This window comes from Monomorium pharaonis, chromosome 6 (genome assembly GCF_013373865.1).
Source record: "Monomorium pharaonis isolate MP-MQ-018 chromosome 6, ASM1337386v2, whole genome shotgun sequence".
Classification (NCBI taxonomy): domain Eukaryota; kingdom Metazoa; phylum Arthropoda; class Insecta; order Hymenoptera; family Formicidae; genus Monomorium; species Monomorium pharaonis.
The window spans coordinates 2933190-2950056 of NC_050472.1; the positions used below are offsets into that span (position 1 = coordinate 2933190).

At 34.7% G+C, this 16867-nt stretch overlaps 2 protein-coding genes across 5 annotated transcripts in view; one reads left to right on the plus strand and one right to left on the minus strand.

The window, feature by feature from the left end:
* The window catches only part of LOC105830770, a 115068-nt gene that overhangs the window by 35520 nt on the left and 62681 nt on the right, over positions 1 to 16867 (minus strand). The gene's annotated exons all lie outside the window — the stretch shown is intronic.
* LOC105830772 (venom carboxylesterase-6) lies at positions 8575 to 12792 on the plus strand. Its single transcript, XM_012670316.3, has 8 exons — positions 8575 to 8946; positions 9291 to 9597; positions 10345 to 10542; positions 10630 to 10808; positions 10913 to 11081; positions 11155 to 11490; positions 11713 to 11839; positions 11927 to 12792. The coding sequence occupies exons 1-8, from the start codon at positions 8755 to 8757 to the stop codon at positions 12123 to 12125; spliced, it is 1707 nt and encodes a 568-aa protein (XP_012525770.2). The 5' UTR covers positions 8575 to 8754; the 3' UTR covers positions 12126 to 12792.

Consider the following 16867-nt stretch of genomic DNA (forward strand, 5'->3'; position numbering starts at 1 on the left):
ATGGGACTCGCCCGGAGCCATGAACGGACTCCACACGTGTAATTTCGCGATCCCATCAGATCGTCGTTTCACCGTCACAGCAGCCCCCATGGTCGTCTTCGCGTTCCTCGCTCTTATTCGCGCGTTACGATTTGGTCGATTATCAAAGAAAAAGAAGACAGAAAAGGAAAGGTAAATGAAGCTTTTAAACGGCGATAAAGGACCGCGTCTCTTCGATCGGAGGCCAAGTGAAGTCGTATCGCGCCAAGATATAGGGAGCTATAAAATTCATCTTTATCACTCGCTTAAGCGCTTTTACTGTGACAGAGTTTTACAATTTCTTTACCGGGGCTTCAGTTCGTGATTTCCTCTCAATCGATGGTGTTTACCGATGACCGCTACCGCAATACTGGTTAATTTACATAGAAAATGTCTGTATTTAAATACAAAATAAAGTTGTTTATTATATTCTTAATTTGTATTTGCAATGTTAACTGAAATCTGCACCTAAAGAATTGCAAAGCAGCGAGAAACGCCTTGAGAAAACAAACTATCTACTCGCAACATGCATTACAAGATAAATTAGACAAATTTGGTATATACAAAATTAAAATAGAAAGGAATTATAAAGTTTCACACGAGTACAGTAAATATAAAATACTTAGGTCTATAATTAAACCTGTAATTAATCACTTCTTGTTATAATACCGGTAAAAGCTGTGACCTTTCTTCAGAATTCTCCTCGTTATCAGTGGCGCGAGATGAAAGCCTGGGCATTTTTGTCGATTCCGACGAAGCCCATTAATGGCGCCTGGATACGTGGAGTTATGTCGCGCGTAAAATCGCAAAGTAACTCGATAAATGGCGCATCGACACGTCGCGAAATAAAATGGTCAGCGCGCGTCCAGCATACGGGATGATCTGAAATTAACTGTGTACTGTATACGCGGATGATTACGCGAGACAGAGATTAAGTAGGTGCCGATGAGGTGCAACGCGGTTGCCGTATTGCCCGAGCGGGGAATCTAAAAATCCCGATACAAAGGCTCCTCAACCATCTGGTGGCAGATATACTTCTGCGCGAGACGTCGTGCAGTTCGTACACGGTATACTGCCCTGTACCGTTATTTATAAATCCTTATTAAGCTCGATGCCGCGGAGAATCGCAGCCAATAACGCGGATACTAAAAAATCGAGCGACTGACAGGGAAAAAAATGTGTCGTGTCTTTTCTCACGTTTTCGCATAAACTTCGCAAGATATTATGTACTTAAAGTTCACGCGTCGATTTGGAGATTGCTCTGCACGTGACTGAATATAAAGTATTCTTTTAATTTTGTAGAGTGAAAAATCACTCGAAAATTCAGCACAAGCTCATTATAATTAATCTCATACAATCTCATCATTGATATTATGGAAGACATACATGGTGAATTCGTTCAATTGACTGACATGGCCACTTTCTTTTGGCGGCTATTTATTGAAATTATTCTAAAACGGACGAAAAAATAATTCTAAATTATTTCGGTCTCATTCCAGTGTCACACAAATTTTCCATCTCAGCCAAAAATTGTGATAATTTTTTGGTGTAATTCTGAATTTTGCACATTAATCCTCAAATCTGTAATATTAATCTAAAGATGTTTTATTATGTCTTCTTGGAAATTTGTTGCAGCTTGATTCGCATTCATAATTCTATAAGACATAAGTACACATATTATACGGTTAATGAATTCACGGATCGACAAACATGAGGGATTAGTTTTTGCTCGACCGAATGATCTTACATCCCGTATACCGTTAGAACAATGTGATGTCGAAAGATAAATCGCACGCGTGCGTACTTGATGTACTCCACTCGAGAAGCAAACAGGTGGATTAATCGGTCGCAACGTGAGTAATCGTAGGACATATAAAAAAAAATGCAAATCGTGACATTTGCAACAAATTTCCGAAGACGAAGATACAGTTACGTTCTTCGATGTTGTAAATTTGCAACGCAAATTCTATTACTGCTATCAAGTAACAGTATATTTTTTAAATAAAAGCTTCAATTTGGTTGTGCTATAGTTTAAAAACTTACAGCTTACTTTCTCTCGATTTCAAAACATACATATATTAAAAACGAGAACAGTACACTCTTCAATTCTTAATAATTCTTAATAATTGCATACGCAGCGTGAAATTTATAATGGTTAATTCCCGCTCGTTTTCGCACCGAATTTCTCGCACACGCACTCGAAAAAAGCAGAAGTATCCCTTCTTTCGCGAGCGATCCCTTTAATAAGGAAGCAAAGCCGCCATTGAAAGTTCGCAGATTACTTGGTCGACTTTCATTACGATTTCGATGCCGATGACCCGAGTTGATTTATTCAAGATTTGATCGGCGAATTGCATCCGCATCGAAAGGTGAACTGTCGATTCACGTTGTTGTATTTAACATCCCGAATGCAAATCTTGATGCTGTTCTTAATATAATGATAATATTAACAATTTTTTAATCACACTCTTTGATACCTTGTTGTTAAAAAAAATATATCTTTTTTTTTCGGCACAAGAGTAAAAAAATAAATTTTAGAAACTTTTTTCTAATTTAAAATGTATAGAAAATAATTACTTGCACAAAATATTTGTCGATGTTTAACTGTTCATATTATGCAACGATTCTTAAATTATCCTCTAAATATAATTATATGCAAAAATTACGCATATTATAGATTTCCCTTAATATTTGCACGCGTGAAATACCGCACGCGATAGCCCCTCATATCGAGGAGTTCTTCATTTAAAGATCGCGAGAAGAGAACTTTAATAAATAATTGTGCACGTGGCGCAATATTAAGATAACCTTTTCATTTGCAACGATATTCAGACATAATGCACGAGGATTTAACAAACGGGGTAATATTTTTTTCTCGATACCCGCAGTTATATCGATCCCGGACTAGATACCAGACTGTTTGCCGAATTTATTACACCTCTCCATTTTGGCACCTACCTACAATCTACCGAATCTGGACGGATATTTTACGGCCGAACACCCTGGAGAAAACCGCCTCGTTCGCAATGCACGTCGATTTTCGAGCTCGCCTCGAATGTTTTACAATCCACTAATAATACCACTTGCGAGCCCGATCGTATCGCAAATCAACTTCGGGGCTCGCAGCACCGTTTGGAATCAGCGCATATCGGATCACGCACTTCCGCCCCGTTTCGTCGAAAATGGATTGAAAAACGATACATTGTGCCAAATGCCCGAAAGAAACGCACGCCCGATTCTGAATGTTTCTTGAGAAAAGAGAGAGAGATTATGTATGATATTACGTGACGTTGCATTGATTTAAGATCGAAGAATGCGACTACGCCTAAGAATTAACGGGCCCCAAGTAATTAAACTACGGTCAAGATAAACATGCATAAATAACATTTATGCAACTTTATACTCGGTCAAACCGCGTCAAATCAATACTTTTTGTCTCGCACAGCTTTATGATCTTTGCGAGATCTTCCAAAGAATCAACTGTCAAAGATGAATGCGATAAATAATGCTTTATCGTGTCATATGTTTGTGATTCATTAAATTAATTTGAAAGTATGATCGTAATTTAAATAACGAGTGCACTACTGTGATTTAGCTTGTCGAAAATCGAGCGTTCGACCGAGGTGGCGATAAACAGATCGTAACGCCGAATTTAAACCAATTGAATTATAGAGCTAGGGTAGATTTGATTTATGATCCAATTACACACATTAATGTTTATCAATTAAATTTCGTAGATCTCGGATACAGTTTGAAAGGAAGACATACATGTAACAAATGGAGCTACACGATGACGAACTCCGGCGAAAAATTAAACGTATATAAATTAAGTCAGCATCTCTCGTCCAATTCGAGAGATCCTCCCTAACAAAATCGCACATGGTCCATTGAGTATGTACATCATTCAACTTTCCAATCGAATCTGCGACGTGGGAAATGAAAGTGTGTTTTCGGGATGGCAAATTAAAGTCCAAAGTACAGTGAATGCGTTTCGTTTTTTCAATTGAGAATTATAAAAGTTAATACGTTTCGTGAAATAATAAAAAAATTCATCTTTCAACGCTTATAAGCAATATCTTTTTATAGAGAAGAATGCAACTGCGTGGCATTTAAACAATTTTACATCTGCAAACTTCTAAGAACTATCTCTTCTATCGGTAAGTTACGACTCATAGGACAGATTGATGGCCACCTGTGAAGTTACTAGATGGAAATTACGATATGAAGAATGCGAAGAAGCATCAAAAAAACTTTTTCAATGGCACCGCGCCACTCGTATAGAGTGTCAAGTTTATTTATTGTTAATAGTGGTATATGGCGAGATTGGGAATTAGACACCTCGGCCGTTTGACACTTCGGCCCAACAGACGCGACACTTTGATTGGCGACCGTTAGAGAGGAGGCCCTTCAGAAGCCTTCGCCTATTCGGAAGCCAGATCTCCGAGGCTGGTTTCTCGGCTTTGATTTTCGTCGGGCGAGATCCCGCGTCGCGGCTTCCTCATCTTCCTCGCGGTAGGACAGGTGCAAACAAATCGTTTCCATGCTCAAACGATCGCTACATCTACCTTAACTACCTATCTACCTCTTTGGGAGTCGCACGAAATCGTCTTCCGGCGCGTCTCGAGGCGCGCTGTGTAAACCGCGTACACGGAGATGTACACATGGACTGTTTAAATACACCTGAGAACACGTGAGAACTGTCCAAATACACCTGCGCATGAGAGAGCACGGAGGAGGAGGTGACGGGCGACAAGAATAATATTTATTAGCCCGTTCGACAATTTTTGACAGGCTACTTAAGAAAAAGAACCCGCAACAGAAAAGCGAAGGAACGTGGAAAGCGCGTACTTTCCTTTCGGTCCAAGCCAAATCTCGTCCCGCTTTCAATTAATTCGTCATGCCACGGCTAATTCTTGGAACGATTAAATCATGTTCCATTATGCGAGATGAAACGATTATTCGTCACGCAGCGATTAAAATTCGAGCGCAAAGCGATGCACTTAGACCGTATTAAGGTCGTCGCCTTGTTTTTACGCTCTTTTTTTCCTGCTACATAACCATCTCGCTTCTCTATCGGCGATCGCATCTCCGATCGCGGCCGGTCGACAAGCGGGTTAACGAAAAACACATCTCCTCACCGCCTACGTGTGCAACAATCGGCCCCGAACGTGTGCGAAAGGTTGAGCACTGTTTATTCAATCACGCACGCGAGTCCGCAAGACCTACCCGTCTCTGTATACAACGGTCGGCCGGTCATCATCGAGGCTTATGCTCGCGCGCTAAATTATAATGCATCGTCGGCGATTGCGCCCTTAGTGCACGTATACGCGTAAGCATGCAAATGAGCGGGAACGTAATATTTAACGATCGTATCGCCGCGCGCGGGGCCGGACGATGGAAATCGGTGGCAATGAACTTCAGATCGGGATCCCTCTCCTCCGCTCCGATCGTTTCGGATAAGCCAATTCTCGCGCGACTCCATCGATCACCGGCGGTGATTGTCGATATCTGCCGCGGTGATCTTCGCCGCGGTGCCGTTTCGCCGTAGCCAGTGAGACGATCGCATTTTCGCGTCGACGAACATCGGAGCGAATCGCTGTGCGCCGGCCGGCTTCCGTGTAACAAGGCAATAAATTTCGCGAACTGAACTGCCTTCTCTCTCTTGCACGCGCGATTATTTTTTTTTTTTATTTCTTCGATTTTCTTTTACAAGGAACGAGAGAACGGCGGGAGGTATATGAAATAAAATGTGCAATATACGGAGTGTCTTAAAGTCGATGGTTGATATCTCAAAATGTAAATTCCTTAAGTTTAAAATTAAATTTGTTTCCTCGCGATGCTTTTCTTTTAACGTAAAAAAATTATGCGGTGCATTCCGCACACTTTGCTACTTACAAGGGAACCTCGCGAACTTGAAAATTCAGATTTTAATGAAACTTGGCATAAATGTAGAAGGAGTGAAGACATGAATTTAGAAATTTCTGCAATAAGCTGATGATTGCATAAAATATCGAGTTTTTACAATACACAGAGTATTGTAAAAACTAAGTTTCTGCAATAGGCTGACAATTGCAAAAACTATCAAATTTTTACAATACACAGAGCATTGTAAAAATTATTTTCTGCAATAGGCTGACAATTGCAGAAAATATCGAATTTTTACAATACTACACAAAATATTAAAAAATGTTTCATACAAAAGTTTTACAACATAAATACCTTCATTTAACTGTGCTATTCATTTTTCGATAAAAAAAAAATTAAATAATTATAATTAGTTAAATAACTGTATTTATACTGTAAAACTTTCGTATGAAACATTTTTTTATATTTTGTTTAATTTACGAGATATATCGAAAAACCGCAAAAATCGTGTCAACTTTGAAGGGTGGTTTCACCCCTTCAAACCGTTTTTGGGCACCAACAAAAAATTTCTAAATTCATGTATTCACCCCCTCTATATTTCCAAATTTCATTAAAATCTGTATTTTCGAGTTCGCGAGGTTCCCTTGTTAGTATTTTATTTTTTTTTTTGTAGAGCGCACGTTACGGGATACATGTTCGTTGAAGATTTGTAGTCGTCCATGACAAAGCAGCGACTCTATTCGAATCCCTACCACACAATAATCTATGTCTAATCAAGATCGAAATCGTACCTATTCACAGTCGACATTCTAATGACACAAATCGAACAACACCGTCAACATTCATAATTGTGTGAAAGTTCTCCAAGAACGCTAATAAACTGTTCGAAAGGAAAAATATCTATTCCGTAGAAATTTACTTTCGACGTCATTAAAATTGAGAGAAAAATTCGCGGGTGTGAAGAAATGAAATCGCAAGTCTCGGGAACGCTGCGTCAATATCGCGCATGATTATCGGCAAACAAAGATTCCTAGAGAACTCTTCTATTTTTCGTAAGCGGAAAGAAGAGTTTAAGTAAAATAATGCCAATAAAGTATTCGATTATAACAAAATATAACAAAAAAAAATTTTCCAAATATTTAGCAAATATTATTAAATTACATTTAATAATAACATTATTTTAGAATTTATCAAATAGTTAATACATTCAATATAATATTAATTATTAATTATGAATCTTTATTTGGTATTATTTCACTTAACATTTAATAGCAATTATTAAATTTTTCTCATTGTCAGTATACATGCGAAATTTTTAACGCTTGTTTTTACGACAAAGTACAAAATAACATATGTCGCACTTCGGCTACTTATGCGTAAATCTGGAATTCACATGACATTTTTTCTTTTTTGTCTTTTTTCTTTATATAGGATAATATGTGGTGACACTACAATAATTTTTGCGTGTGCAAATTTGTTGATAAGCAATGTACAAAAAATTTATGATTTATACATATTAAACGATAGGTGAATCAATTAATTGAAGTCTTCTTCTAATATTTATGTTTCCAAATATATCAAAGAGCAGTCGTTAAAAGGAGTAACGATTGAATGATAAACCTTGCTGTCAGTTCCTCATCGTAACGAGCGATATTATATCATGACATATTGTGAAAAACATATTTATAAAGAAGGCTGAACTGATAAATTTAAATTTATATTATAATTAAAAAATACAATGTTGATATAATTAATACCTATTGTCTGCATGTTGTAATCAATGATACTTCATCAATGATGTTAATTTAGAATAGCGTAATATATTTCTTATATCTTTTGCGTGAGAAAACAAAACGTTATCTTGTATTAACATGAACATTACGATATGATTATATACATATATTGAAAGAAGAAGTGTGAAATAAAGATTTTTAATTAACGAGAGAATATACTTTTTTGCTCATAAAAATTCCGTTGCTTTCTTTCCTTATCTCTTCTTATCTCCTATTCTCTATACTATCCTGATTTAATCACCTGTTCATATATGTAGCTACGTAAATATGATTACGTAACGATAAACTAAATTCAAATAGTATGTGTTTTAAAATGACAACAAAGTATAAATCGAATACTACTTTTAGCAAATAAAAATAAAGACATAGAAAACGGCTGATATTTATAATTTATATTATATATGATATTCATATTTGTTTTTATATTTTGAAACTCTAAGTTTTAGGATGTTAAAATATTTTATATTGTGACTGTTTTAAATATAAGAAAATTGCGTTAATTGAATATAGTGTCTATTATATAACAGCTATATAGTGTCTATTACATAATAAGTATAATTAAAAAACATAAAATATGCCATCTTAGTGATATATTTGTACAGTTAAATTAAAAAATATGTATAATTTAATAATTAAATGAAAAATTAATACAAATACTTTATGTAATGTATAGTATAAAACAATTAGAAATATAATTAATCCATGTTTATAATTATTTTCATTAAATTATAATTTATTAATATTGCAACAAAATATTACATTTAGCACAGTTAAATTTTAAATAAAACTTTTTTAAATTGTATAACTTTTATTATTTAAATTTAGATTTATCTCATTTTCAACAAATATTATTAAAAAATTTTATTTTGACAAAACAAATTTATCTATTTATAAAACCGTTATTATACGTTGACGCAATATGCCTATCAGAAATGTTATCAGACTTGATAAATTTTATCTAATGTGTGTATCAATACAGATTACATGCGTCTAATAAAAGCGTCTTGATATAATAAACAACTAAAGTCCAACAAAAGTGTCAGTTTGCAATAGTCTATAGAAGAAGCAACTAGAAATCATGCTGCTGAAATTACTGATCGCTGTACTTTGCTTCAACTTTGCCGCTGGTACAGATGAAAGTGTTCCAAGAGTTAAAACACCATTAGGAAAACTAAAAGGCTACTACAAAACCTCGCAAAGTGGGAGAAAATATGAGGCATACGAAGGGATCCCTTATGCGTTACCACCTATTGGGAAATTACGATTTAAGGTATATACATATAATCCCAATGAAAAATGATTCTATTGAAAAGATATCGAATCAACCGTTCAATTCGACATTCAATATCTTTTTGATCATAATTTTTCACTTGAAGTCGAATTAATAATTGACATAAATATTTTCAAAGATATACTTTTTTAAATAACACTTTTTACATAACAAACGGAAGTAGATTTCTACAATGCAGTTACTAATAGCTTTACAAAAAATAAGATTTACAAAAATAATTATCTTTCATTATTTAGAAACTAAATTTTCATAAAATATTTCTATCATAAGAATATTTGCCCAAAATATCTTAGTTGAAATTTTTCTTTGTTTTATTTTTGTAGCCTCCGCAGCCAATGCCGGCATGGATAGGTGAATTACCGGCTACAAAATTCAGTTCTGCGTGTATTCAATATGATCATATACCACTACCAGCAACTTCGGAAAAGGTTGTAGGTGCTGAAGATTGTCTGTACTTAAATGTTTACGTACCAGTAAGGGAAAAAGAGAGAAATGGAACTCGAATGCCAGTATTATTTTGGATTCATAGCGGAGCATTCCAATTTGGTAGCGGCATGTTATTTGGTGCTAAATATCTAATGGATTACGATGTTATACTTGTCACATTTAACTATCGATTGGGACCAATGGGTAAGTAACATTTGTATTAAATAAATGTACATATGTTACTGTTAAATTCTGGAAACATGATTCAAAAAGCTTTCTGAAAGATGTTGTGCTGTATTGATTGAGACTTTTGTATCTCATATAAAAATTAAATAAAAAAAACATTAACATTTTTAATCATACAAATTCAGAATCATAATAATTGTTTTCTTTTTTTTTTCTTTTATCTATAAATTAATTTTAAAATTAAATAAACATTTTATAAAAATAAATTTTAACACAAAAAATTTTGTTATTACAAAAAATCATTCTACTAATTAAAACATTTTAAAGTTTAGAAAACCCACATTGAAATTATTTTGCTCATAATTTTTGTCCGATAGTGTTTTTATACTAACGTATCAAATTACTTTATTATAGCGTATAAGCTAAATATTAAGAACAAATAATTTATCTAATTTAAGAAAAATGTATCATAAAAATAATACAAATTTTTATTGTTTTATTTCTCCTCTTTAAAATGCATATTTGAATACTTTTCAACAATTATTTTTACTTAATTTTTTGAGAGATATGAGAAAATTGCAAGCAATTGCAAATTTATCAATAGCAATATAAGAGTATTATCTTACTCAAAATAATATTTTTAGTATTAAAGTTAAGTTAGTCAAAGTTTAATAGAGATAAAACTTAATTTAACGTTGTAGTTTTAGAATAAATATTCAACTTTGTTTTGATCATCTCGTGTTCTTAATTTTTAAAAATTATTAGGTTTTCTTAGTACGGAAGATGAAGTACTTCCTGGTAACATGGGTCTGAAAGATCAAAGTATGGCACTTCGTTGGGTATCGGAGAACATCGAATGGTTCGGTGGCGACCCGCAGAAAGTGACCTTAGTTGGTTTAAGTGCTGGCGGTGCAAGCGTGCATTATCATTATTTATCGCAACTCAGCGCGGGCCTCTTTCAAAGTATTTTTATAAGACGATCAAATTTCATACAAAGATTAAGTCCTCGATTATATTAAACTACTATGTCACAATTTTTTTATATTATAGACGGCATATCGTTTAGTGGTACAGCGCTTACTTGTGCGGCACAAACTGAGAATTCTTTAGAAAAAGCCAAAAAACTAAGTGCTTTGATGGGATGCCCAACAACTACCTCCAGAGATATGATACGTTGCATGAGATATCGTCCAGCTCGCGCGATTGTCCAGGCTTCAAGTGAATTTATGGTGAGACACTTCTTCCTTTATCTTGTCTTAAAACAAGAACAATAAACATGATATTCGCGCGCAAATGTAAATAGGAAAAAAATTGATTAATACTTTAATTTTAGCCGTTCTTAAAGACTCCCTTCGCCCCTTTTGGTCCGGTGGTAGAGAGATTTGGCACTGAAGCACCTTTCATTGATAAAACGCCTGTTGAAATCATAAATAGCGGAAATGTTCAGGATGTACCCTGGATTACGGGAATAACGAGTGAAGAAGGCCTTTATCCTGTAGCTGGTAAGATAACGCGGAGAATAATAAGAAAACTGTTTTTTTCCTTAACCCATTTAGTATAAATACTTTATCATAGAGTTTATCAACAACGATGAAAATCTGAAACTGTTGAACGACAATTGGGATGACCTCGCACCGCACTTCCTTGATTTTAATTATACTATTCCCAAAGACAAACACGTCGAGATTGCTCGTCTTATTAAAAAACATTACTTTGGTACAAAACCGATAGATCGACACAGTACGAAAGAACTTATACAAATGACAAGTGATCGTTTTTTCGTGGTCCCTGGCGAGAAATCTGCGCGAATGCAAGCCAAAGCAAATCAAAGTCCAGTCTGGTTCTATTATTTCAGTTATAGAGGAGCGCACAGTTTGAGCGATGTTTTAAGCAGTACCACTGAAAATTATGGTAAGTCTGAAAAATGCCAATGTTTAAAATAAAATCAAATATAAGTATTTATATATATATGAATACTTATATTTGATTTTATTTTAAACATTGGTATTTTATTTTAGACATTGGTGTATATAATATATATATATATATATATATATATATATATATATATATATATTTTTTTTTTTAATAGTTTCTAAAATTCAAAATTTTATTTTATTTTATTTTATTTAGGAGTTGCTCACTCTGACGACGTATTCTACGTGTTAGATACTCCATATGTAGATCCAACAACAACGCAAAAGGATCGTGATATGCAGAAACAGTTAATCAATTTTTGGGTATTGTTTGCCACAGAGGGGTAAGCGTAAAATATTTACATATTGCATACATAGTATTGAGTATACACTCACGAAATACCACAGTATTGATTTTTCTAATTTTTTAGGATTCCGAAAGTAGGCAATGTGGAATGGCCAAAATTAGATCCTTTGAAGAAAGAATTTCATTATTTACATATAGCTAGTCCTGATAAGATTAACATGGAAAGTTGTACTAATTTTGGAGAAAAAGAATTCTGGAATTCGATAAATTTTAATGAGAATGTACTGGAACGCACAACTAGAATGAGTAAAGAAGAGCTTTAAATAATAATAAAAAAAAGGCAAACATCTTTTCTTAAATTTGAATATAAACTTACATTTTATATTATTAATTTTTTAAACGTAAATTTATGTCAATTTTTATAAGCTAAAAAATAATCTTAAAGTTTGAACTATAATACATCTGACAATTTTTTACAACTGTTATGTCATTCTGTACTTTCATCATCACTTTGTTAAATACTACCCTCCTTTTTTCTATATAGATCACATAATATTTGCTGTACATGTAAAAGAAATAAATTCTTGAAAGTAATGACAATATTTTTTTTACATTATTATCTTAAATAAAGTAATTATAAAGAAATTTATATAAATTAATAGAATAAAATTATATAAAGTAAATCCACATGCATTCACGTATATTTTATGCACAATTTATATAAAAGAGCAATTCTATTAACACATATCTGAATATATTAATTATAAGAGTGAAGGTACATAGGGCAGGGGAAAAAGGACACAGAAATTCAACCGGCCTCGCGTTGACAAACTAATTACAATTTTTTGCTAATAGTGGTTAAATAAAAGATTTATATATAACTACTATGAAGCTGTCGCTATAATTATTTTTTATATAATTAAGATTATATAACGATCAAATATGCCATACCGACTAGTAACATTTGCATAGGTAAATGAGATGATATATCGAATAGATCCAAACAAAATAATAAGACAATTTAAATCAAGATCTACATTAATAAAACTACATTAATAGTAAATTAAATATGTGTATATCATTTTTATTATTAAATTATTCCCCTGGTAGACAATTTTTAATGAAATTTTATTGAAATTCTTCTGCCAAGGTTTTGTTGGAAAAATTCAAATTACAGATTTAAATTAATTCTTTGTTTCCACTCCAATTTTGATTTACACATGTATTTTCAACACTTATGTGTGTGTATGTGTGTGAAAGGATAGTACCTGCATACATTATATGCGTGCATATGCGTATCAGCAAATACTTCTGCGATGAATACAGTATTACAGATAACCGCGATCTATCATTCGCTCTTTTCATTACAATAAATCTTTTGAATGTGTGCGTGCGAATGTTTCAGAGCTCAAGGGTGTCGGCTTGGTTTACAACGCGTCGACACAAACGGGTAAAGAGACGGCATCGTTCAAGTAAAATAAATGTAAAGAAAAATAAAGCAGAAAATGTTCTTAATGATTTATTTGAAAATGTCGACCCTTGTATCAAGAATATATGAACTTTATCTTTTATCTTTGAATGTGCCAGCTACTTTCAACCGGTACTTTTAACCCGATTCTCCATGGATCTTTTTCTTTCTGCTCGATCATATCATAAATCACGAGTAATTCAAAAATATTTTTTACATAATTTGGCACAGAAATATATTTTAAAAATTGTTTTATAATATTAAGATTACATGTGCAATTTATCTTTTTATTAAATATTTAAGTTATATAAATATTGTTAATTATTTGATATTATCCTTCATCCACGTGACTTTTTCTCTACCTCGCGCGCGATTAACTAAAAAGAGAGGTAACAATTCGGTAAGCGCCGTTGCCGCAGCATTTATTCATCGTTATGCGTCGACAGCCGAACACGGTCGAAAAGGGACGCACTCGTAAATTATTCCGGGAACCACTTATGGTACACGGTCCTCGTTTATGAAGTTAACACGATGAAGTTTGGCGATACTGTCCGCTGACTTGGATCTCGCGAGCGATTCATTTTGATCGATGGCGGTCACATCTTTTCGCGGTGCAAACTTAATGGCCAGCCACGCTGACTCAACACCCTCGACTCCTCTCATCTTGTTTCGCTCCCGAAATCTCGTTCGTAAGACGACGTAGTGTGCTGTCATTCCGTTTAACTGTATGTAATTGGACGAACGGCGGGGAACGTACGACGACAGAAAATGACTTTGGATGCACGGGACGCCCGAGAAACGATATTATAGAGAAAGCATGTTGCTTTTTTTTTGTTATCATTTTGCGAGCATCATCCGCATACTTCTTCGTTTTCGCATCTCATTTATCTCACTACGGGCGCGAGAATTTCTTCAATAATGACATAAAGAACAGAACCATCGCGCATTGTCATTTGCATTGAATGATAATGTGTACAGGTAAACATGTACAAACAAAAGACTACGTATTAAACGTCAATTCCCATGAATATTTTCTATTGAAACAAAAGCGATTACCATTATGTGAAAATATGATAATTACAGCCGTATCGTGAAATGATCATTAACCTTTCTCACCTAATACGTTTATACATGAATAATGTAAAAGGAAATTAGAGACATTTTGTAGATCAAAAGTCTTTCTGTAAAATATTTATGCATATATTCCATCAAAAATGGCATTTTATATTTTCATATATTTAAAAATCTAATTTTTATAAGTAAAAATATAACAAATATTCAATAATAAAAAAATATTTTCAAAAAAGTAGAATTTTCCATCATATAATTCAATTTCGTTAATTAAAAAATTTGTTAATTAATTAATTTTGATTAAACAGCTCGTTGTCTACTTCTAAATTAATAATCCTATTTACTCAAAGAGATTAGAGTGCAATCGATCTTAAGTGACTATACCGTATGAAAGTCTCATGTCCACAATCTTCAATAACATTGACACTAATGAAGAAGGCTCGAGTGGTCAAGATTGACTATGACTGATCGCCTTAATGTTTCGTAATGTGATCTGCGAGAAGACCTTCGAGTGCATATTTACTTAAATTTTTACGCTTATTAAGTAGTTACTCGCGCGCAGAAAGTAACAAAAAAGAAAGCTAAACGGGGGTTACGAAGGTGCGCTTATGGCTGAGAATTGGTTCTCAATCGGCCGGCCGAAGATACTTTCCACGTCGTGCACGTTTCAGAAGTAATTACGGTAGATCGGTGTTCATCAAAAGTAACGCCAGATCACTTTTAATCGCAGGCCTTTTACAAGCTATTACCTGCTACTCGAAACTTCAGTTTAACCGTGGCGTCGACTTTAATGATCAAAGAATAATTGCGCGCTCAAGCAAAATAATTATCACAGTGGGGAAAGTTTGAGAAGACAAAAGCGTTTATAAAACATTTCTGGCAATTTCATTGTTTTGGCGCGGCTTTGAATTCTACAGAGAAGAGTATCTCGCTATTGTAGTAAAATTCTAATAAAGAATTAATCAAAATGTCTATTTGTGGCATCATCTTGTAAATCGCGAAATTAAATACGCTGTAAAGTAAAAAATAAAAAATAATGTTTTAATAAAGTACATTCAGAAAAATGGATGAATTTTGGATAATGCGAGAATTTCTGAATCAATGGACAATGCATAACGAGTTGAAGAGTTTAGGAACCTTTAAACTTGATAGCATCGCTTTCACGGGTCACGGTTTATCCAACCGAGTTCATCCTAGATCCAAAGGCGTTTATAGATGCGTGCATCAATCTTCGCGAACTTCTATTCCTCGATCGCGTCCTCTGTAAATCCGCGTCGATCATCAATTTCCCATAACCATCGGCTTAAACGTCCACCTATACGGGCACGCGAGTGTATCTGTGCGTATACCCAAGAATCCCTCTCTCGAATCGCTCGCGCCGCCTTTGTACCGCGACCGACTAATTTGTAATGGAGATGGAAGCAGTGGAGATACGCGCAGCGTGCACTGTATCATGATATATCACGGCCGTATTCGGTTTGAACGTCAGCGAATAGCAGCCGATGGCAGCTCCGATGTCAATGCGGCGTTTAAATCACGCTGATTTTTCATCGCGACCCGGTCGAACAATGACTCGCAAAATGTCCCGTTATAGTGTAAAGTTTTGGATAATATCTAATATATTAGCTATCTACTGTATCGCATCTTTTAATGCGATACAGTAGAATAGTAGATAGATTAAGTGCCACTTACAATTAGTTCAAATTTTGACTTTTGTTTCAACTAATTTGATTGGACTATTTCAGTTCATTTCTAAAGTTAGATATAAATTTCCATAGTGCCTCGTTATAATGGATTATCTAACATGAATTAAAAAAAAATTTATCGAATTTGGTTAATTGAACTGTCGAGCGATTTTTGTCCAAAGAGCCACACTGTATGGCGCGCCTGCCGCTAGCAGCCGATGCTCTGAGACGCAGGTGGCGGTGTGCACGTCGCTACGCGCTTGTTTTTGTTACTAATCGCGTGTGTATACATCTGAGAATCCGAGGTGATTCAATTCGGAAGGACAAAGAGATAGTCGACTTGCTTACATTAGTCGGACTGGGGACTCGCCGTAAGGTAAATACGACACACGCTATTTCTCTTTCTCTGGTCGATAGCTTGTTTCGGCACATCGTGTTGTCCGCTGTACGGACTTCTGGCAAATTCCTTTCGAACGCGAGTGATACCGAGGACAACGGCTGCAATTGCCAAAAGGGGGTGACGTAGGGGCGTATTGGGCGCATCGGAGAATTGTGTGCATCACTGACTATGGTCATCATCGATTCCCGTAATGACTCGATCGTGCAGGCCACGTGGATCCGCCATTGTTTCCCCTATCATTTTGCGCTAATCGAGGCAGCCACTAGACAAAGATAATTGCTATCGTGCCACAAGGTGAGGGAGAAAATCTTAATTTCACTCTTCATTTGTATGCCGTAAAATGATTGAGATTGAATTGCGACTCACTCAACATTTCGAGAAAGGTGACGGATTTATTATCGAACATCACCAATGTGCGATAACGTGATAGTTCTTAATTCG